Source organism: Oncorhynchus nerka, linkage group LG1, assembly GCF_034236695.1.
Source record: "Oncorhynchus nerka isolate Pitt River linkage group LG1, Oner_Uvic_2.0, whole genome shotgun sequence".
In the NCBI taxonomy this organism is placed as follows: Eukaryota; Metazoa; Chordata; class Actinopteri; order Salmoniformes; family Salmonidae; genus Oncorhynchus; species Oncorhynchus nerka.
This window is the reverse complement of record NC_088396.1, coordinates 6,439,450-6,463,394: the sequence shown is the minus strand read 5'-3', so window position 1 is coordinate 6,463,394 and position 23,945 is coordinate 6,439,450. Positions and strand designations below refer to the sequence as shown.

Here is a 23,945-nt window from a genome sequence, read left to right as displayed (position 1 = left end):
TCATTGTCAGTGATCAGGCCAACCACTGTTGTGTCGTCAGCAAACTTAATGATGGTGTTGGAGTCGTGTTTGGCCACGCAGTCGTGGGTGACTAGGGAGTACAGTAGGGGACTAAGTACCCACCCCTGAGGGGCCCCAGTGTTGAGGATTAGCGTTGCAGACGTGTTGTTGCCAACTCTTACCACCTGGGGGCAGCCCGTCAGGAAGTCCAGGATCCAGTTGCAGAGGGAGGTTTTTAGTCCCAGGGTCCTTAGCTTATTGATGAGGTTTGTGGGCACTATAGTGTTGAACGCTGAGCTGTAGTCAGTGAACAGTATTCTCACATAGGTGTTCCTTTTGTCCAGGTGGGAAATGGCAGTGTGGAGTGCGATTGAGATTGGGTCATCTGTGGATCTGTTGGGGTGGTATTCAAATTGAAGGGGGTCTAGGTTATCCGGGAGGATGCTGTTGATGTCAGTCATGACCAGCCTTTCAAAGCACTTCATGGCCACCGACATGAGTACTACGGGGCAGAAATCATTTTGGCAGGTTACCTTCACTTCCTTGCGCACAGGGACTATGGTGGTCTGCTTGAACCATGTACAGTGCCTTACAAAAGTATTCATCCCCCTTGGCGTTTTTCCAATTTTGATTAATTACAACCTGTAATTTAAGTTGATTTTTATTTGTATTTCATGTAATGGGCATACCCAAAATAGTCTAATTTGGTGAAGTGAAATTTTAAAAAGTACTTGTTTCAAAAAAACAAAAACAAAACACAGAAAAGTGGTGTGTGCATATGTATTCACCCCCTTTTGATATGAAGCCCCTAAATAAGATCTGATGCAACCAATTACCTTCACAAGTCACATAATTAGTTAAATAAAGTCCACCTGTGTGCGATCTAGGTGTCACATGATCTGTCACATGATCTCAATATATATACACCTGTTCTGTAAGGCCCCAGAGTCTGTAACACCACCAAGCAAGGGGCATCACCAAGCAAGCAGCACCATGAAGACCATCAAGCTCTTCAAACAGGTCAGGGACAAAGTTGTGGAGAAGTACAGATCAGGGTTGGGTTCTTGAGCACCATTAAATCATTATTAAAAAACTGAAATAATATGGCACCACAACAAACCTGCCAAGAGAGGACAACCCACCAAAACTCACGGACCAGACAAGGAGGACATTAATCAGAGAAGCAAAAAAAGAGACCAAAGATAACCCTGAATTAACTGCAAAGCTCAACAGCGGAGATTGGAGTATCTGTCCATAGGACCACTTTAAGCCGTTCACTCCAAAGAGCTGGCCTTTACGGAAGAGTGGCCAGAAAAAAGACATGACTTAAAGAAAAAAATAAGCAAACATGTTTGGTGTTTGCTAAAACGGCATGTGGGAGACTCCCCAAACATATGGAAGAATGTACTCTGCTCAGATGAGACTAAAATTGAGCTTTTTGGCCATCAAGGAAAACGCTATGTCTTCCACAAACCCAACACCTCTCCTCACCCCGAGAACATCATCCCCACATTGAAGCATGGTGGTGGCAGCATCATGCTGTGGGAATGTTTCTCATCGGCAGGGACTGGGAAACTGGTCAGAATTGAAGAAATGATGGATGGAGCTAAATACAGGAAAATTCTTGAGGGAAACCTGTTTCAGTCTTCCATAAATTTGAGACTGGGATGGAGATTCACCTTCCATGTCACGTTCTGTCCATCGTTCGTATGTGTTTTCCTTGTTTTAGTGTTGGTCAGGACGTGAGCTGGGTGGGCATTCTATGTTGTGTGTCTGGTTTGTCTATTTCTATGTTTGGCCTGATATGGTTCTCAATCAGAGGCAGGTGTTAGTCATTGTCTCTGATTGGGAACCATATTTAGGTAGCCTGTTTTGTGTTGGGTTTTGTGGGTGATTCTGTCAGGGTTTTCTTGTGGTGAAGTAGAGGACCAAAACGCAGCGTGGTTATATTGACTCATGTTTAATAAAAACAGATAAACATGAACACTACAAAACAATAAACGTGGAAAACCAAAAACAGCCCTATCTGGTGCAAAACACAGAGACAGGAACAATCACCCACAAAACCCAACACAAAACAGGCTACCTAAATATGGTTCCCAATCAGAGACAATGACTAACACCTGCCTCTGATTGAGAACCATATCAGGCCAAACATAGAAATAGACAAACCAGACACACAACATAGAATGCCCACCCAGCTCATGTCCTGACCAACACTAAAACAAGGAAAACACATACGAACGATGGACAGAACGTGACATTCCAGTAGGACAATGACCCTAAGCATACTTCTAAAGCAACACTTGAGTGGTTTAAGGGGAAACATTTAGATGTCTTGGAATGGCCTAGTCAAAGCCCAGACCCCATTCCAATTGAGAATCTGTGGTATGACTTAAAGATTGCTGTACACCAGCGGAACTTATCCAACTTAGCTGGAGCATGGGCAAAGAATAGGCAAAATCTCAGTGGCTTGATGTGCCAAGCTTATAGAGACATACCCCAAGAGACTTGCAGCTGTAATTGCTGCAAAAGGTGTCTCTACAAATAATTGACTTTGGGGGAGGGGGAGGGGGTTGTAAGGCAACAAAATAGGAAAATTCCAAGGTGGGTGAATACTTTCGCAAGCCACTGTTGGTTTTACAGACACGGTCAGGGAGAGGTTGAACATGTCAGTGAAGACACTTGCCAGTTGGTCCACGCATGCTTTGAATACACGTCCTGGTAATCCATCTGGCCCCGCGGCTTTGTGAATGTTGACCTGTATAAAGATAAACTTTTTTTATTTTATTTTTTATTCAACCTTTATTTAACCAGGTAGGCTAGTTGAGAACAATTTCTCATTTGCAACTGCGACCTGGCCAAGATAAAGCAAAGCAGTGACACAGACAACAACACAGAGTTACACATGGAGTAAACAATAATCAAGCCAATAACACAATAAACAAGTAATTGACACAGTAGAAAAAAAGAAAGTCTATATAGAGTGTGTGCAAAAGGCATGAGGAGGTAGGCAATAAATAGGCCATAGGAGCGAATAATTACAATTTAGCAGATTAACACTGGAGTGATAAATGAGCAGATGATGTTGTGCAAGTAGAGATACTGGTGTGCAAAAGACCAGAAAAGTAAATAAAATAAAAACAGTATGGGGATGAGGTAGGTAGATTGGGTGAGCTATATACAACTGCAGCGATTGGTTAGCTGCTCAGATAGTTGATGTTTAAAGTTGGTGAGGGAAATAAAAGTCTCCAACTTCAGCGATGTTTGCAATTCGTTCCAGTCACTGGCAGCAGAGAACTGGAAGGAAAGGCGGCCAAATGAGGTGTTGGCTATGGGGATGATAACTTCTTGCGACGAGCAATCCCGTATCCGGGAGCGTAATCATAGCCTCAAGCTCATTACCATAACGCAATGTTTCCTATTCATGAAAATCGCAAATTAAATGAAAAAAATATATTCAAACACAAGCTTAGCCTTTTGTTAACAACACTGTCATCTCAGATTTTCTAAATATGCTTTTCAACCAAAGCTACACAACATTTGTGTAAGAGTATTGATAGCCTCGCATAGCATTAAGCCTAGCATTCAGCAGGCAACATTTTCACAAAAACAAGAAACCATTCAAATAAAATAATTTACCTTTGAAGAACTTCGGATGTTTTCAATGACGAGACTCTTAGTTAGATAGCAAATGTTCATTTTTTCCAAAAAGATTATTTGTGTAGACGAAATAGCTCCGTTTTGTTCATCACGTTTGGCTAAGAAAAAGACCGGAAAATGCAGTCACTTACAACGCCGAACTCTTTTCCAAATATTTTTGGTCTAGTGATCGATGACAGCAGAGTACACTGCACAACCTTATGTCATTAGAAAGAGGAGATTATCCTGATTAAAATGGTGTCTGGCATGTGAGATATTTGGCGAAATAGACCAGCATGCCTCTCCATAGGATAACAATGGGCGGAGCTCAGAGTTCCAATGAAGAAAAGTACTTTGGGAATAGCGTTTGATGACAACGGAGTACACTGCCCAGCCTTGCGTAATTAAAAAGAGGATATTCTCATTATTAAACTGGCATCTGGCTTGAAAAATGTTTAATATACACATTGTGAGATACTGTATTTGGTGAAATAGACAGACATGTTTGTGTAAAATGTCCCCATATGGAAACAATGGCGCAGACTCAGAGTTCCAACAGTAATGTGTAATTTCTGACATTTGAAATCTTAGCTTTTGATGACAGTGGAGTACGCTGCCCAGCCTTACATCATTACAAGAGGATAGTAATCCATATTAAAATGATGTCTGACTTAAAACATTCTAAAGATACACATTTGAAGATATTTTGCGAAATAGACAGACATATCCCTATTTCCCCTATAGGAAACAATGGGACAACGTCAGAGTTCCATGAGTAAAAATATACTTTTTATATACATCTGCTAACCATGTGTATGTGACAAATAAATTTGATATGATTTGATTTGAAGTTTTAACTTCCAGCAATTGGTTGCTAGCTTTTGATGACAGCGGAGTACGCTGCCCAGGCTTACATAATCAGAAATAATAGATTATCCTAATTAAATTGGTGTAGAACTTCAAAACATCAAAATACATCCATTTGAGACATTTGGCTAAATAGACAGACGTGTGGCGGCAGGGTAGCCTAGTGGTTAGAGCATTGGACTAGTAACCGGAAGTGTTAAATCCCCGCGCTGTCAAGGTACAAATCTGTCGTCCTGCCCCTGAACAGGCAGTTAACCCACTGTTCCTAGGCTGTCATTGAAAATAAGAATTTGTTCTTAACTGACTTGCCTAGTTAAATAGAAACAATGTATTTGCTATGATTTGGCTTTTTTTGTGTTCCACATTCTGTGGTTTTAACTAGGCCTCTATGTGAAAGTGTGGCAGTAATTAAACGTTTCATTATTCACAGGTCTACCCCACAGGTCTACATCCAACTTCTGAAAGCAAACTGCTCAGCAGAGCAAAGGCTCTTTTGAGAACTACCACATTTATTTATTTTTATCACATTTCCAGTGTCTGTGTCCAGTGTCTGTGTTTATACACTGAGTGTACATAACATTAAGGACACCTGCTCTTTCTTTCTCTTTCTTTCTTTTTGATACCATGGATGCTTAGTCCTTAGCTTTGTCTGTACATTTTAGAGTGGTTATATTTCTCTAGCCCCATCCCAGCTTTTAACCAAAACAGTGGTGGGAGACCACTTTGTTATTGTTTCACCTGCTGATTTGAACTTTAAGGGGGTGTTACTTTGGCAGATAATGTTACCCATCTTAAGAAATAGTGTTTTATAATAATGAACTAAATGTATGATGTTTTTGGTTTAGTTTTTTAAAATAATGTCAGTTGCATTGTTCATTGTTATGCTGTAAATGGCTATTTTATGGTTGTAAGTGATAAAATTAACTAACAACTATTTTATGGATTGCAATTCTGAGTAGTTAAGTAAGGATTGATATACCTTGGCTATATAACTTTTTGATGGACACATCAACACAATGTTTAAGGTACTGCAATTGCAAAATATTTCCAATAGATGGGGGTATAAGACCGCAAAATAAATTTCAGACGATTAGTTTTCTCCATGGACACATCAAAGGATATGAGCGCTTTTTTCTGTCCCTTTCCACACTGCAAGAGGAAGGGACCGACTCTGAGAACTGTAATAATGACGAACATTAAATCAGTCACCTCTGGTCAAGCAAAACATTTTTTTTGTTGTCTCTTTCCACACTGCTAACGCAAGAGGAAGGGACCGACTCTGAGAGAACTGTAACAATACCGAACATTAAATCAGTCACCTCTGGTCAAACATGTTTTTCCTAGTTAATACATTCATTGTCAAATTCATCAACCAGGTACTGCAATTCTCAATTAAACCAAAAAGTGACAGCATGACCACAAACAACATTTTCTGACGTTTCCTTGAGATTGACTTTGTGCTTGTTCTATCTAGTGAAAAATAGATTTCAGGCGCTTGCTGCTGACAATTGAGCGCTGATCTATCTAATTAACATATTTCACAAGATATATCAAATATAATTGAAATGGCATGCCATCGTCTGAGAAGTCAAATCTAAAAGGCTTAGAAATGGAAAAAATTAACTTGCTGCATACAAGTTTAGAACTCACTGAGTAAGTATCACAAGTCAAGAGAGAAAATCCACTACACTACAATATTACCTTTTCGCTAATGTGCAGGCCACTTATTTTATTGACACTTCCACGAGGGCATGGTTACCTCCTCTGCCTTCTCTCGCATCAAGCCCCACCACAAGCTGGTGTCACCAGCAGCAGCGAGCACTCTGCCTTCTCGCGCAAGTGAAGGGCTTGTTGAAGTAATTTGCTAGCAATAAGGGTTGCATGATGTAATATTTATATACAGTAAAAATGAGTCCTATATCGACATAACCTGAAAGGCCGCTCAGGAAGGAAGAAGCCACTGCTCCAAAACCGCTATAAAAAAGCCAGACTACGGTTTGCAACTGCACATGGGGACAAAGATCGTAATTTTTGGAGAAATGTCCTCTGGTCTTGTGAAAATCAAAAGTAGAACTTTTTGGCCATAATGACCATCGTTATGTGTGGAGGAAAAGGGGGGAGGCAAGCAAGCTGAAGAACACCATCCCAACCGTGAATCACATATGTGGCAGCATCATGTTGTGGGGGTGCTTTGCTGCAGGAGGGACTGGTGCACTTCACAATATAGATGGCAGCATGAGGGAAGACAATTATGTGGATATATTGAAGCAACATCTCAAGACATCAGTTAAAGCTTGGTCACAAATTGGTCTTCCAAATGGACAATGACCCCAAGCATACTTCCAAAGTTGTGGCAAAATCACTTAAGGATAACAAAGTCAAGGTATTGGAGTGGCCATCACAAAGCCCTGACCACAAACCAGAGAAAAATTGTTGGCAGAACTGAAAAAGCGTGTGCGAGCAAGAAGGGCCTACAAACCTGACTCAGTTACACCAGCTCAGTTAGGAGGAATGGGCCAAAATTCACCCAACTTATTGTGGGGAGCTTGTGGAAGGCTACCCAAAATGTTTGACTCAAGTTAAACAATTTAAAGGCAATGCTACCAAATACAAATTGAGTGTATGTAAACTTCTGACCCACTGGGAATGTGATGAAAGAAATAAAAGCTGAAATAAATAATTCTCTCGACTATTATTCTGACATTTCACATTCTTAAAATAAAGTGGTGATCCTAACTGACCTATGCCAGGAAATTTTTCTAGGATTAAATGTCAGGAATTGTGAAAAACTGAGTTTAAATGTATTTGGCTGAGGAGTATGTAAACTTCCAACTTCAACTGTATATACTTGCATGCTATTTTATGTCAATCATATTGTTGCTTGTAGCTTATAGCCAAAAGCCAAAAGAAATTGGTATTATGCTTTGTGGTCTTATGTTTCCATCAATTGGAAATATTTAGCAATTGCAGTACCTTTTACATTTCTTAACACCCTCTAGATTTTATTGACGCACCGGTGTGTCAATTTAAGTAACGTTAAAAAAAAATACCCATAAAAATCTGTCAGTTTAAATTGGCCACATCTTAAAAAAGGTGAAGGTACATGTGTTTTGATAAGGTTTGACACCTTTTAAGGAAAACCTATTGTTAACCATGATCATAACATTTTTCACTTTTGATTGGTAGACACCAGCCAACTCATTACAATGTGTACCCAGCCAAACAGTGAAATAGCCATAAATGTGTTAACATCAAGTTACCTGAGGTAAACCCACAACGTTTACACTAGTAAACCTCATTGCTACTAACACCGAAGCTAGCATTGTGATGTAGAACAACGGGCTGAGAATACAATATTTGGAAAGTGAGTTGGTGCACTCAATAAAACGAATGCGATCTGTCAGGTTGAAAAATGTCCTAAAATAAACTTGATGAGGCGTGTGTGGCCAAGCAGTTATGGGTGAACAGGGAGTAGGTGTTGTAGGTGTTGACAAGCTGAATGTACTGAGCTGTCTGTCTAAACTACTGGCACGCCGCTCAGACACCCATGCATACGCTACAAGACATGCCACCAGAGGTCTCTTCACAGTCCCCAAGTCCAGAACAGACTGTAGGAGGCGCACAGTGCTACATAGAGCAATGACTACATGGAACTCTATTCCACATCAAGTAACTGATGCAGCAGTAGAATCATATTTTTAAAAAACAGATAAAATACACCATTTGGAACAACGGGGACTGTGAAGAGACACACAAAAGTACAGACACATGCATACGCACATATTGTGATATTGTTGTATGGTGGTATTGAACATTTGTGTAAATGTGGTGGTGTAGGGATGTTAAATTATGTACTGTTTTATCTTTAGCTCATTCAGTACAAACATAGTTCACTGTTTTGTATTTTGTTTTATATGTAATGTAGGTGCTTTGATGTGTTTGGACCCCAGGAAGTGCTAATGCGGCTCACTAATAAATACAAATACAGGAAGAGGCTGAGCACACACCCTTGTGGGGCCCCTGTGTTGAGGATCAGCATAGTGGAGGTGTTGTTGCCAACCTTCACTACCTGTGGGTGGCCCTTCAGGAAGTCTGGGACCCAGTTTCACAGGGCTGGATTCAGACCCAGGGCCCGAGCTTGATGATGAGCTTTGAGGCTACTACGGTGTTGAAGGCTGAGCTGTAGTATTCTGACATAGGTATTAATTTTGTCCAGTTGGGAAAGAACAGTGTGGAGTGAGATTGAGATTGCATCATCTGTTGGGGCAGTATGCAACTTGGTGTGGGTCTAGGGTTTCCGGGAAGATGGTGTTGATGTGAATCATGACCAGCTTTTCAAAGTACTTTATGGCTACTGACTTGAGTGCTATGTAGACAGGCAATCTTTGCTTTCTTGGGTACAGGGACTACGGTGGTCTGCTTGAAACATGTCGGTATTACAGACTCGGTCAGGGAGGGGTTGAAAATGTCAGTGAAGACACTTGCCAGTTGGTCTGTGCATGCTCTGAGTATACATCCTGCTAATCCGTCTGACCCTGCAGTTCTTGTGAATGTTGATCTATTTAAAGATCTTGCTCACATCGGCTACGGAAAGCATGATCACACAGTCATCCGGAACAGCTGGTTTTCTCATGCATGTTTCACTGTTGCTTGCCTCGAAGCGAACATAAAAGGGATCTAGCCCATCTGGTAGGCTTGCATCACTGGGCAGCTTATGGCTGGGCTTCCCTTTGTAGTCCGTATAGTTTGCAAGTACTGCCACATCTGACTAGCGTCAAAGCTGGTGAAGCAGGATTCAATCTTAGTCATGTATTGACGCTTTGCCTGTTTGATGGTTCGTCTGAGGGCATAGCAGGATTTCATATAAGCGTCTGGATTAGTGTCCCCCTCCTTGATAGCGGCAGCTCGGTATTGATGTTGCCTGTAATCCATGGCTGGGATATGTGCGAACGGTCACTGTGGAGACAACGTCGTCGATGCACTTGATGAAACCGGATTTCTGAGGTGGTATACTCCTCAATGCCAGTCTGTGCTAGCAAAACAGTCCTGTAGCATAGATCTTCATCATCTGACCACTTCTGTATAGAGCGAGTCGCAGGTCCTTTCTGCTTTAGTTGTTGCTTGTAAGCAGGAGTAAGGAGGATATAATTATGGTCAGATTTGGCAAATGGAAGGCGAGGGAGAGCTTTGTATGCGTCTCTGTGCGTGGAGTAAAGGTGGTCGAGAGTTTTTTTCCTCTGGTTGCACATTTATCCTGCTGATAAATCCGATTTACCAAATTTCTAAGTTTGCCTGCATTTTAAAGTCCACGGACACTAAGAGTGACGCTTCTGGATGAGCCTTTTCTTTTTTGCTTATGGCCTTATACAGGTCATTGAGTATGCCTCCGTTCTGTACAGATCATTGAGTGTGGTCTTAGATCCGTGGATCTATTGGGGTGGTATGGGTCTAGGGTGTTGGGTAAGGTGGAGGTGATATGACTTCTCTAGGGTAGGGGGCAGCATTGAGAATTTTGGATGAAAAGCGTACCCAAATTAAACTGCCTGCTATTCAGCCCTAAAAGCTAGAATATGCATATACAGTGGGGCAAAAAAGTATTTAGTCAGCCACCATTGTGCAAGTTCTCCCACTTAAAAAGATGAGAGAGGCCTGTAATTTTCATTATAGGTACACTTCAACTATGACAGACAAAATGAGAAAAAAAATCCAGAAAATCACATTGTAGGATTTTTAATGAATTTATTTGCAAATTATGGTGGAAAATAAGTATTTGGTCACCTGTGAACGCGCATGGTCATCTCGTGGCAGTGGTGACTATTTCCTGTCTCATTCGACACCCCTTCACATTTGAGTCATCAGACACAGTTCTATTGACTGTTGACATCTAGTAGGAAGTGAAAACTCATCCATATCTCGCTGTAATTTCAATGAGAGCTTGGTTGAAATCTGCCACCCCCAGAAAAAATCCAAACAGGAAGTGGAATTTCTCAGGGTTTCTCCTGCAATATCAGTTCTGTTATACTCACAGACAATATTTTGACCGTTTTGGAAACTTTAGAGTGTTTTCTATCCAATACTAATAATAGTATGCATGTATTAGAAACTGAGACTGAGGAGCTGGCCATTTACAATGGGCACCTTTTCATCCAAGCTACTCAATACTGCCCCTGCAGCCATAAAAAGTTAAGTGGCACCATTGATTTCAGTAATCCACTCGTTCAATATGCATACAAACGAATCCAAAAAGTTACCGGTAAAGTTTGTCGAAACAAGTCAAGCGATGTTTCTATTTGATCCTCAGGTACTCTAATATCTAAATAAACGATAGCATTTAAGACGGAGAATAGTACCTTAGTGCCTTTGAATGGGGTATGGTAGTATGCGCAAAGCCAACCGGTTTGTGTCAAGAACTGCAATGCTGCTGGGTTTTTAATGCTCAACACACTTGTACTGTAGATATGTGGTACCCGTGGAGTAGGGGCCTGAGGGCACACAGTGTGCTGTGAAATCTGTGAATGTATTGTAATGTTTTTAAAACGGTATAAACTGCTGTACCCCAGGAAGAGTGCCTTGTTTACATCCCTCCTTTGCCAAGATAATCCATCCACCTGACAGATGTGGCATATAAAGAAGCTGATTAAACAGCATGATCATTACACAGGTGCGTCTTGTGCTGAGGACAATAAAAGGCCACTTTAAAATGTGCAGTTTTGTCACACACCACAATGCCACTGATGAGGGAGCCTGTAATTGGCATGCTGACTGCAGGAATCTCCACCAGAGCTGTTGCCAGAGAACTTAATGGTAATTTCTCTGACATAAACTGCCTCCAATGTCGTTTTTAGAGAATTTGGCAGGACGTCCAACCGGCCTCACAACCGCAGACCACTGCCATGGTAGTGAACAAAAAAACATGACAATACCATGGTAGTTCATTGTACTACCAAGGCAGGAAAATACCATGGTATTTGCATCAGTAGCATGGTATGTTTCTGCCATGGCAGTGACAAAATATATATATATATTTTACATAACGCAACATTGACTACTTGCTATGCAATGGCAAAGCATAGGCCTAGTATATCCTCTTAAATCCCTTTAGCTCATAGTGAAAAACCACAACACACGCGGTCTAGTAGTGTAGTGTATCCTCTTAAACCCCTTTAGCTCACAGTGAAAAACCACAACACACACGGTCTAGTAGTGTAGTGTACCCTCTTATAAACCCCTTTAGCTCATAGTGAAAAACCACAACACACGCGGTCTAGTAGTGTAGTATACCCTCTTAAACCCCTTTAGCTCATAGTGAAAAACCACAACACACGCGGTCTAGTAGTGTAGTATACCCTCTTAAACCCCTTTAGCTCATAGTGAAAAACCACAACACACGCGGTCTAGTAGTGTAGTATACCCTCTTAAACCCCTTTAGCTCATAGTGAAAAACCACAACACACGCGGTCTAGTAGTGTAGTATACCCTCTTAAACCCCTTTAGCTCATAGTGAAAAACCACAACCCACATGGTCTAGTAGTGTAGTTTATCCTCTTAAACCGTGGGACCTGGATAGGGTATGGTGAGAAGAATGAAGGGAGTTTGAAAACTTGAAGATTTAAAATACAGTTTTTAGTTGGCTCTCTCATTCAACTGATGTTGCTACTCAAATACAATTCTAAATAGCCAATGAACAAAAAAGGTATTAATTGGGGGTAAAAAAAAGTATTAATTGTCATCTTATCTCATAGATACATTTTCATGATGTAATTCTCAACATATCCCTAAAAACAGAAAGTTACAATGTTTCCCTTTGTTTACACTGTGTGAATGTTGGTCCTGTCGCCATTACTACAACAGGCTAGCTTGACCGGAGCCAACGTTAGCTTCTATGCTAACGGACTTTTATCATTTTTCCCAATTTTCCATTTTCTTTGACATTATAGACACATTAGGACCAACAATAGTAGCCTGCCTCTGACTTTATCAGAAACTTGCCCATACTGGTATGTAAATTCATCAATATAATACCAACCAACCTCTTTTGACCTTGGAGGATTTATTTTATAAGTGTTAACATGCTGAATGCACCGATGTGTCTGTTTAAACGACTAGCACACAGCTCGGACACCCATGCATACCCTACAAGACCACCAGAGGTCTCTTCACAACCCCCAAGTCCAGAACAGACTATGGGAGGCGCACAGTACTGCATAGAGCCATGGCTACATGGAACTCTATTCCACATCAGGTAACAGATGCAGCAGTAGAATCAGATTTTAAAAAACAGGTAAAAATAGATCTTATGGAACAGCGGGGACTGTGAAGAGACACACACAGTCACAGACACACATTCACATGATAAGCCACGCAATCTATACACACATGCACATGGATGTTGTATTGTAAATATGTGGTGGTGGAGTGGTGGCCTGAGGGAACACACTGAATGTGTTGGGTAAGGTCTTATGAAATGTAATGTCATGCAGTAATTTAAACTGTATCTAACTGTCTTATGTTTCTGGACCCCAGGAAGACTAGCTTCTCCCAGGCAACAGCGAATAGAATCCATAATAAATACAAATACAAATGTATTTAATACATTGTATACATTGTATAATGTATTATTTAATACATTGTATAATGTATTTAATACATTATACTGCAATTGTACCATGGTAGCAGACAATTAATAAAAATGGTACCATATGATCACATAATTTTGCATTGCCAAGGTAAAATGTAGAATGCATGTCAAAACCATGGTATGTCCATTGATCCACATCTATACCATGGTATAAATGATGCAATACCGTGATATTATTTAGGTGCTTGGCAGTACCATCATACGTCAAAGGTAAAGCTATGGTACATTTCCATGATTTAGATATATACCATGGTATAAATGATGCAATACCGTGATATTATTTAGGTGCTTGGCAGTACCATCATACGACAAAGGTAAAGCTATGGTACATTTCCATGATTTAGATATATACCATGGTATAAATGATGCAATACCGTGATATTATTTAGGTGCTTGGCAGTACCATCATACGACAAAGGTAAAGCTATGGTACATTTCCATGATTTAGATATATACCATGGTATAAATGATGCAATACCGTGATATTATTTAGGTGTTTGGCAGTACCATCATACGTCAAAGGTAAAGCTTTGGTACATTTCCATGATTTAGATCTATACCATGGTATAAATTATGCAATACCATGGTAATATTTATGTACAACGGCAGTACCATTATACTTCAAGGCTAAAACCATGGTACGTTTTCATTATTTAGGCTATACCATGGTATAAGTGAACGTACCTTACTAGTACCATGGGTTTTATGGGGAAAAACTCATTCTAATTGGCTGGGCCTGGCTTCCCAGTGAGAGGACCTGGCCACCAAGGCCCACTCATTGCTGCACCCCTGCCCAGTCATGTGAAACCCATAGGTTAGTGTTTAATGAATTTGTTTCAACTGACTGATTTCCTTATATGAACTGTAACTCAGTAAAACCTTTGACATTTTTGCATGTTGCGTTTTATATTTTGGTTCAGTATAGTTGTATAAAAGATGATATAGTTTGTTGGAACCATACTGTCTTCAGTTTGAGAGTAGTCTTACTAACAATTGAGCTGAGGGCCAGGTATCCACATCAATACATGAGGAGATGAAGAGGGCTAGAGGGAGGGAAAGGGGAAGAAAGGGAATAGCAGGAGGATGAACTAAATGTGAGCGGCATGAAGCGGGAGAGGAATAAATTGAAAGGGGTAGAGAGGGAGAAATAGGAAAAAAGGGTGAGCATGGATATATAATGGGCTTCTTGGCCAGCCTCCTCCATATTCATGTGGAAACGGTGGATGGGCTATTGTGAGAAAGAAGGAATGAGGGAGAGAGAGGGAAAGAAGAAAATAAGGAGATAGGGTATGAGGGAGAAGGGGAGAGGGGGGGAAGGGATTGAGAGAGTACAAGGCTCTTGTGATTTCTGGCTGGTCCCCACATGCGTGTGCTTATGAATGTGTGTGTTCCTATGCCTCATTTCCATGTGAGATGCTCTCTACAGTTGAGGGCTTGTTGTTGTTTTTTTCTGAATCTTGTTGTATTGGTTGTGTTTCCTTTGAGAACCTCAGAGCCAGAGAAATGTACAGCCTTTGTCCTGTACAAAGAGTGTTCCGTGGACACACACTCAAACACAGATACCCACACATGTAGGAACGCACACACGCTCCCCCCCACACACACACACACACACAGGTACATGAGGACGAGGGTGAAGATAAAAGGACAAACTAAAAAAACATCTCGGCTGTAAAGTTTCTCTCTCAGTGCATTGGCTTGGGAGAGACAAACACAGGCTTTCATACAGGCTGGGATGGCCGGTTTCAATGCTACCGCTTTGCCACGGCTCTCAGGAAATATTATTACTACTTCCAACAATACGGCTACTATGATAATGGTACGTGTAGGGGTAGAGTAGTAGTAATGGTAACACTTCACAATAAGGTTCCATTTGGAAAGGGTTTATAAATGGTTTGTAATTACGTCATTAACGCTTATTTAATAGTTTGCAAAATGCATTATAACAAATTGGTCAAAATAGTGCCATAGAATGTCCGTGCTTGCCAAATAGTGAGCCACTATTTACTTCCGGCTAATATTGAACCCCTATGTATCATCGTGCAACCTTATTGTCAATGGTTGCACAGTTAAACAATAGTTATTTTCTCATTTTTGAGTGTGATGCATTGTTGCCCTGTCCAAGGAACAGAAATGGTTGGTTTTCAGACCAATGGTCAAGTCCCATGGTGTGCCCCATGTTTGAAACCCTGATGATGCATTGGTTCACTTATTTATTCCAGGAATGAAGGCTTCGTCTGAAGATCTCAAGACATATTATTGGTTTGGTTCCCTGGTTTCGGAGAAATTCCCCCGACTTTGTGAGATCTGCCCAATCTTTGAAACACACTTGAAATAAAGATAACCTGGAACGTGCCCAGAATTTTGTGTTGACACTGACACCAGTGTCATCAGTGAAGAATCAGGATGGGCGTGGCTATGAGAAGTGTGCAAAGGCCAGACAGAAGAGAAAGAAACATTGTTCACAAGACAAACCTTTTGACAGGGGAGAGGGTAAATTCTTTATGCAATTTGTTTCACTTTTGGATACAGAAGTTCTGCTGGATGATTTAGCACTTTGCTCAGCTAGCTAAGTAGCTAGCAAACATTTGCTAGCACATTTGACTGCCCGACCTAGCTAGCTAGGAAACCTAAAATATATTTTTGAATATAGAAATTCAGCTTGACGATTTGCTATTAACCCACACTATTATGTAAGATACCATACATGACTCTTCCTGCAGGCAAAAAACCCTCTCAGAGGCTCCAATTTACCATTCTTAAACTGCCTGCGGATTAGTGCCACCCGACCTGTGCCCGACAGGCCCCGACGTTATACATTGGGTTAGGGCCTGGTAAGGTCTGTTTTCTCATCAGTAGCTAGGGTGGGGTAGTGCTCGGGTCTCACTAAATTGATCACTAACATCATAACATGGTGTTAGAAGTGCTTAAACCTTCTCAAATATAAAACATTTAGAACATCATGGGTACAGCTCAGAAATAGTCGTTTTTGGGGTATCTAAACTTTACTTTACTGAACTCAGCAAAAAAAATAAACATTCCTTTTTCAGGACCATGTCATTCAAATAAAAAATTATTCCTCTCTCTCTCCTCTCTGCAGATCCTCTCAAGCTCTGTCAGGTTGGATGGGGAGCGTTGCTACGCAGATTTTTTCATGTCTCTCCAGAGGTGTTTGATAGGTTTCAAGTCCGGGCTCTCGCTTGGCCAATCAACGACATTCAGTGAATTGTCCCGATGCCACTCCTGCGTTCTCTTGGCTGTGTGCTTAAGGCCGTTTTCCTCTTGGAAGGTAAACCTGAGGTCCTGAGCGCTTTGAAGCAGGTTTTCATCAATGATATGTCTGTACTTTGCTCCATTCCTCTTTGCCTCGATCCTGACTAGTCTCCCAGTCATGCCACTGAAAAACATCCCCACTGCATGATGCTGCCACCACCATGCCTCACCGTATGGATGGTGCCAGGTTTCCTCCAGACTTGACGCTTGGCATTCAGTTCAAAGAGTTCAGTCTTGATTTCAACAGACCAGAGAATATTGTTTCTCATGGTCTGAGGGTCTTTAGGTGCCTTTCGGCAAACTCCAAGCGGGCTGTCATTGGCCTTTTACTGGGGAGTGGCTTCCGTCTGGCCACTCTACCATAAAGGCCTGATTGACAGAGTGCTGCAGAGATGGCTGATTTTCTGGAAGATTCTCCCACGCTGACAGAACTCTAGAGGTCTGTCAGCGTGACCATCAGGTTCTTGGTCTCCTCCCCGACAAAGGCCCTTCTCCCCCGATTTCTCAGTTTGGCCGGGCGGCCAGCTCTAGGAAGAGTCTTGATGGTTCTAAACTTCTTCCATTTGAGAATGATGGAGGCCATTGTGTTTTTGGGGATGTTCAATGTTGCAGACATTTTTTGGTACCCTTCCCCAGATTTGTGCCTCGACACAATCCTGTCTTTGAGCACTACGTACAATTCCTCTGACCTCGTGGCTTGCTCTGACATGTGCTGTCAACTGTGAGACCTTGTATAGACAGGTGTGTGCCTTTCCAAATAATTTCCAATCAATTGAATTCACCACAGGTGGAGTGTGTAAGTAGAAAGACCCCATATCAATCCATGTAGGTGGGGTTTAGAGGGAAACTTTGATTATGCATCTCCATTGGTCAACCAGTTTTGTAGCAATAGTTAAGCTTTATGTTACAATAAGTGCCAAGGAATTTTAATGACCACAGAGAGTCAGGGCATCAGTTCAACATCCCATCCAAATAATGGAAGGAAGAGTGGCCCCTAATGTCCCACCAACACCTTTTCTAGCAACATCTGCTCTTCCATCCAGGGACTGATAAGGACCAACCCTGCTTAGCTTTAGAAGCAACCCAGCAGATAAATGTAGCCAAAGATAAGAAAAATAGCAGGCACATTTCTTATTTAACCTTTATTTTAGCAGGGTGTCATGCTGAGACCACAGCCTCTTTTGCAGATGAGCCCTGTAAGGGAGGGAGGGAGGCATTTGCTTTAATCGCGTTATCATAACACATGTTTCAGTAGCTAGGTTTCCATCCAACTGGCAACAGATTTTCATGCAAATATTCTAAAATCCATAAAAACAATATGTGCATTTCCTAAGGCTGTGTGTGATGACGTAGTGCAAAAGAACCCAACTTTTGTAGTTACTAAAAAAAACGAGTTAAATGGGTTTATATCGCAATTTCAAATCTACTGATGGGTTTTCTCACAAAAAAATGACATCATATAGCGAGTATGACAAACCTGGTATTGGCACGTGCGCTCTAGCTAAAACATATAGCCTACAACAAAGCCTCCTTCACTCACAAAGCCAAATTTACCCTTGTAAAGCTGACTATCGATCCTCGACTTTGGCGATGTAATTTACAAAATAGCCTCCAACACTCTACTCAGCAAACTGGATGCTGTCTATCACAGTGCCATCCGTTTTGTCACCAAAGCCCCATATACCACCCACCACTGCAACCTGTATGCTCTCATTGGCTGGCCCTCGCTACATATTTGTCGCCAGACCCACTGGCTCCAGGTCATCTGTAAGTCTTTGCTTGGTAAAGCTCTGCCTTATTTCAGCTCACTGGTCACGATACCACCCACCCATAGCACGCGCTCCAGAATGTATATCTCACTGGTCATCCCCAAAGCCAACACCTCTTTGGTCTCCTTTCCTTCCAGTTCTCTGCTGACTGGAACAAATTGCATTTTTTTTTTATAAATAAAAATCGCTGAACTTGGAGACTTATATCTCCCTCACTAACTTTAAACATCAGCTATCTGAGCAGCTAACCGATCGCTGCACACAGCCCATCTGTAAATAGCCAATTCAATCTACCTACCTCATCCCCATATTGTTTTTATTTACTTTTTTGCACACCAGTATCTCTACTTGCACATCATCATCTGCATATCTATCACTCCAGTATTAATTTGCTAAATTGTAATTACTTCGCTACTATGGCCTATCTATTGCCTTACCTCCTCACGGCATTTGCACACACTGTATATAGACTTGTTTCTATTGTATTATTGACTGTACGTTTGCTTATTCCATGTGTAACTCTGTGTTGTTGTTTGTGTCGCACTGCTTCGCTTTATCTTGGCCAGGTCACAGTTGTAAATGAGAACTTGTTCTCAACTGGCCTACCTGGTGAAATAAAGCTGAAAAGAAATAAATTAAAAGATCCAGATGCAGACTGTGGAAGTAACACTGTTTATTGTAGCAAACAGGGGCAGACAAAGACAGGTCAAGGCAGGCAGGGGTCTAAAATCCAGGGTAAGGCAGACAGGCAGGGTTCAGTAATCCAGAGGTGGAGCAAAGGTACAGGACGGCATTTAGGCTCAGGCAGAGAGGTCAGGTGGGTGGGTACAGGGTCAGGACAGGCAAAGGTCAAAACCGGGAGGACTAGCAAAGAGAGGCTGGGAAACGGAAGGAGCTGATAGGAAAAAATCTGGAAAGCTTGAACGAACAAGACGAACTGGCAACAAAATTGGGAAGATGGGCGACACCTGGAGGGGATGGAGACAAGCACAAGGACGGGTGAAACAGATCAGGGTGTGACAGGACGCCAGCTGGTGTTCCACCTGGGTGGATACCTGGTTGACTGGGGTGAAAGTCAGCAATGAGGGCTGGGTCCAAGATGTATTTAGCAGGAACCCAGCACCTCTCCTCCGGGCCATAACACTCCCAGTTAAACAGGTACTGGAAACAGAAGACAAGGGGAAGTCAGACATGGTTTTGACTCGAAACACAGAAAAGGTAGGAAGAATACAGAGGGTACAGGGCAACAGAGGATGAACAGCAGAGGGGCTGATAATCTTGGAGCGGCTCGGGAAGAGGTGAATCGGCAGTCTCTGGAGGCTCTTGGGGGGACTCGGGTAAGCATGGCTCCTTTCAGGGATGTAGACGCCGGGGACTTCCGGAGTTTATCAGCTGCAAGGTGAGATCCCTGAGTGAGCGATTGGGAACACAAATTGAACCTCTTCTTCCTCCTTTATTCCAGTAGCCAACCGTCAATCCGAATGGTTAAAACGATGAGTGAGTTGAGATCCGTCAGCAGTTCTCGGGCTGCCAGCTCATCCTTTATCTCCTCCAATAATCCATGTAGGAACATGTCAAACAGCGCTTCCGGGTTCCACGTACCCTCCAATGCTAGCGTGCGGAACTCCACCGCATAGTCTGCCACACTGACGGTGCCCTGCCGGAGCTGGAGTAACTTCTGGGCTCATAGTCTGCCACACTGAGGGTGCCCTGCCGAAGCTGGAGTAACTTCCGGGCAGCTTCTCTCCCGGACACCGTAGCCTTTAACACCTTTCTCACCTTCGCCACGAATACCTCCAGACTGAGGTAGATGGCGGATTGTTGCTCCCACACCGCCGTGGCCCATTTGAGTGCCCTCCAGGACATCAACGTAATAATATACGCTATCTTCGAGCGGTTCAAGGGGAACGAAGAAGGCTGCAGCTTGAAAATGAGGGAGCACTGGGAGAGAAAGGCCCAGCAGGTTCTGGAAACTCCATCACAGCACTCCGGGGGAGGTAAGTTGGGTTCCTGGGAAACTGGGGTGCCAGCGCTGCTACCAGCCAGGTTACAGTGGGGCTGGGAGGTTACCGTCATGGTCGGCTGCCTAGTAGGCAACCCACGGACTTGCTCCCACAACATGTCCAATGCTTGGTCATGACGTTCGTCCGTGGCCTGGAAACCCTCCATCATGCCGCGAAGCAACTCCTTGTGCCTACCAATGGTGGCTCCCTGGGAAAAGATGACATAGCGGAGCTGGTCCAAGTGTGCTGGGTCAGTCAGGGCCCGTTCGTACTATCTGGTAACAAGGTAAGACCCAGATGCAGACTGTTGAAGTAACATTGTTTATTGTAGCAAACAGGGGCAGACAAAAACAGGTCAAGGCAGGCAGGGGTCGAAAATCCAGGGTAAGGCAAAGGTACAGGACGGCATGCAGGCTCAGGCAGAGAGGTCAGGCGGGCAAGGACAGGGTCAGGACAGGCAAAGGCCAAAACCGGGAGGACTAGCAAAGAGAGGCTGGGAAACAGAAGGCGCTGACTGGAAAACCGCTGTTAAGCTTGAACGGAAAAGACGAACTGTCAACAAACAGACAGAGAACACAGGTATGAATACACAGGGGATAATTGGGAGATGGGCGACACCTGGAGGGAGTAGAGACAAGCACAAGGGCAGGTGAAATAGATCAGGGCATGACACCCTGTGAAGTTCATTATAATGAATTTAATCTGTAGCCTAGTAAAGTGCATGCTATCTTGAAGAATCGTAGTGGGAGGACCACACAACATGTTCACCGGGAGAAGATTGACCCCAAGAGACACATGTAATAAGGATGTGTTATGATGAGCCTCTGTTGGCTGTCAAAGGACAAAGGGGAGTTTTTTGTTGTTGTTGTACTAAAACCTTTTTTTTATTTTTTGTAATAAAAAAAACTTTTCCATGACAGGACTCCAAGTTTACTTTGATATGATTATTATTATATCAATATTTGCACATAAAAGCGTTTCCACTGACATTTTCAGATTCCACCTTGTCAAGCGTATTTTGTTTTGTCGACATTTAGAAAGTCTCCATCAGGCCTGTCATGACATTTTTTTTATCCGACATGTACTTTACTCGCATAAAAAGGTTGGATGGAAACCTGCTTACTGCATAAAAAAATGCCTCAATTTACAGGGGTGAATATATAGAGAGAGAGTTATCAGTATCATATCTGACCCAAGCGCTCGTATCCTGTGTGTGTGTACGCTGCCTATGTGTCTATATGTGTGTGTCAGTGAGACAGGAAGTGGGCTGTGTGTGATGGAGACAAGAGGGCCTGTCTGGCCACGCTTCGTCTCTTCTACACCACCCAAAGGAACCCATCTGCTCCCCTCTCCCTCCTCCCCTCTCTTCTCTATTTGCACCCTGTAACCTTTTCTTTTCCATCCTCGAAAGAGCCCCTTTACGCACCCCTCTTGAAATCCAGACCCCACGAGACTGCTCGTCTTGTTCATTTTCTCCTTCCTTTTGCCCCCAACATCCCAAATATACTACAGGCTGCTCCTCGTTGTCCTGCATGACCCTCACCCCCCTTCTCTTCTCCTCTAACTGTAACCCCTTCCCCATCTCTGTGCCCCTTCGACTCTCACTTCTCTGTCTGGCCTCAGAGCTATATGAGGAGTGAAAGAATATGCAATGTGGATATCCAGGTTGACAATCATTAATGGAGAGAGACAAGTACCAGTGATATTCTACCCCACCCCCTTCTCCTCCCTCCTCCCTCACTCTTTCCCTGCATCATCCTCCAACCCACCCCCACAAACACACACCATGGCAGTTGATTGTGTGGATTCTGAATTTGTGCAGATAACAAAAGTGTGTCCCTGCACCCCCCCATCTAAAAGCACACCGGAGGACGCACACAGGTCTGTGTGTGTGTGTGTGTGTGTGTGTGTGTGTGTGTGTGTGTGTGTGTGTGTGTGTGTGTGTGTGTGTGTGTGTGTTTGTGAGCAAGGGTACATGCCTTTTCCTGAATATATGTGTCAAATTGTATCAAATGTTATTTGTCATGCTTCGTAAACACTAGGTATAAACTAACAGGCCAATAATGCAGAGAGAAACATAAATAATAATAATAAAAAACGTGAGGAATAAATACACAAGGAGTAAAGACAACTTGGTACCAGTACAGAGTCAGATGTGCAGGGATACGAGTTCATTTTGGTAGATATATACATTAACAGTACCAGTCAAAAGTTTGGACACACCTACTCATTCAAGGGTTTTTCTTTGTTTTTACTATTTTTAACATTGTAGAATAATATTAAACTATGAAATAACACATATGGAATCATGTAGTAACCAAAAAACTGTTAAACAAATCAAAATATATTTTTTTACTTGAAATTCTTCAAAGTAGCCACCCTTTGACTTGATGGCAGCTTTGCACACTCTCGGCATTCTCTCAAACAGCGTCATGAGGTAGTCACCTGCAATGCATTTAAATTAAAAGGTGTGCCTTGTTAAAAGTTATGTTGTGGAATTTCTTTCCTTCTTAATGCGTTTGAGCCAATTAGTTGTGTTGTGATAAGGTAGGGGTGGTATACAAAAGATAGCCCTATTTGGTAAAAGACCAAGTCTATATTATGGCAAGAACAGCTCAAATAAGCAAAGATAAATGACAGTCCATCATTACTTTAAAACATGAATGTCAGTCAAAATGAAACATTTCACTAACTTTGAACGTTTCTTCAAGTGCAGTTGCAAAAACTATCAAGCACTATGACTAAACTGGCACTCATGAGGACCGCCACAGGAAAGGAAGACCCAGAGTTGCCTCGAACGATAAGTTCATTAGAGTTACCAGCCTCAGAAATTGCAGCCCAAATAAATGCTTCACAAAGTTCAAGTAACAGACACTCCACATCAACTGTTCAGAGGAGACTGCGTACATCTGGCCTTCATGGTTGAATTGCTGCAAAGAAACCACTACTAAAGGACACAAATAAGAAGAAGAGACTTGCTTGGGCCAAGAAACACAATACATTTTTATTAAACCAGGCAAGTCAGTTAAGAACAAATTATTATTTACAATGACAGCCTATCCCGGCCAAACCCTAGCTATGCTGGGCCAATTGTGGGCCGCCCTATGGGACTCCCAATCACGTCCGTTTGTGATACAGTCTGGAATCGAACCAGGGTCTGTCGTGATGCCTCAAGCACTGAGATGCAGTGCCTTAGAGTGCTGTGCCACTCAGAAGACCATCGACATTAGACTGGTGGAATTCTGTCCTTTGGTCTGATGAGTCCAAATTTGACACAGAGTAGTTGAACAGATGATCTCTGCATGTGTGGTTCCCACCGTGAAGCATGGAGGAGGAGGTGTGATGGTGTGGGGGTGCTTTGCTGGTGACACTGTCTGTGATTTATTTAGAATTAAGGCACACTTAACCAGCATGGCTACCACATAATTCTGCAGCGATACACCATCCCATCTGGTTTGCGCTTAGTGGGACTATCATTTGTTTTTCAACAGGACAATGATCCAACACACCTCCAGGCTGTGTAAGGGCTATTTGACCAAGAAGGAGAGTGATGGAGTGCTGCATCAGATGACCTGGCCTCCACAATCACCCGACCTCAACCCAGATGAGATGGATTGGGATGAGTTGGACCACAGAGTGAAGGAAAAGCAGCCAACTAGTGTTCACCATATGTGGGAAGTCCTTCAAGAATGTTGGAAAAGCATTCCAGGTGAAGCTGGTTGAGAGAATGCCAAGAGTGTGCAAAGCTGTCCT

At 42.5% G+C, this 23,945-nt stretch overlaps 1 protein-coding gene across 2 annotated transcripts in view; it reads left to right on the top strand.

Annotated features, from left to right (window-relative positions):
• LOC115133132 (Krueppel-like factor 12) overlaps window positions 1–23,945 on the top strand; it is a 155,942-nt gene that overhangs the window by 116,820 nt on the left and 15,177 nt on the right. The window contains exon 5 of one of the 2 annotated variants that reach the window (XM_065026695.1): window positions 23,684–23,901. The exons of the other annotated variant lie outside the window; for it this stretch is intronic. Coding sequence (XP_064882767.1) covers window positions 23,684–23,901 — 218 coding nt within the window. The remainder of the gene's footprint in view (window positions 1–23,683; window positions 23,902–23,945) is intronic. 2 annotated transcript variants of the gene reach the window in all.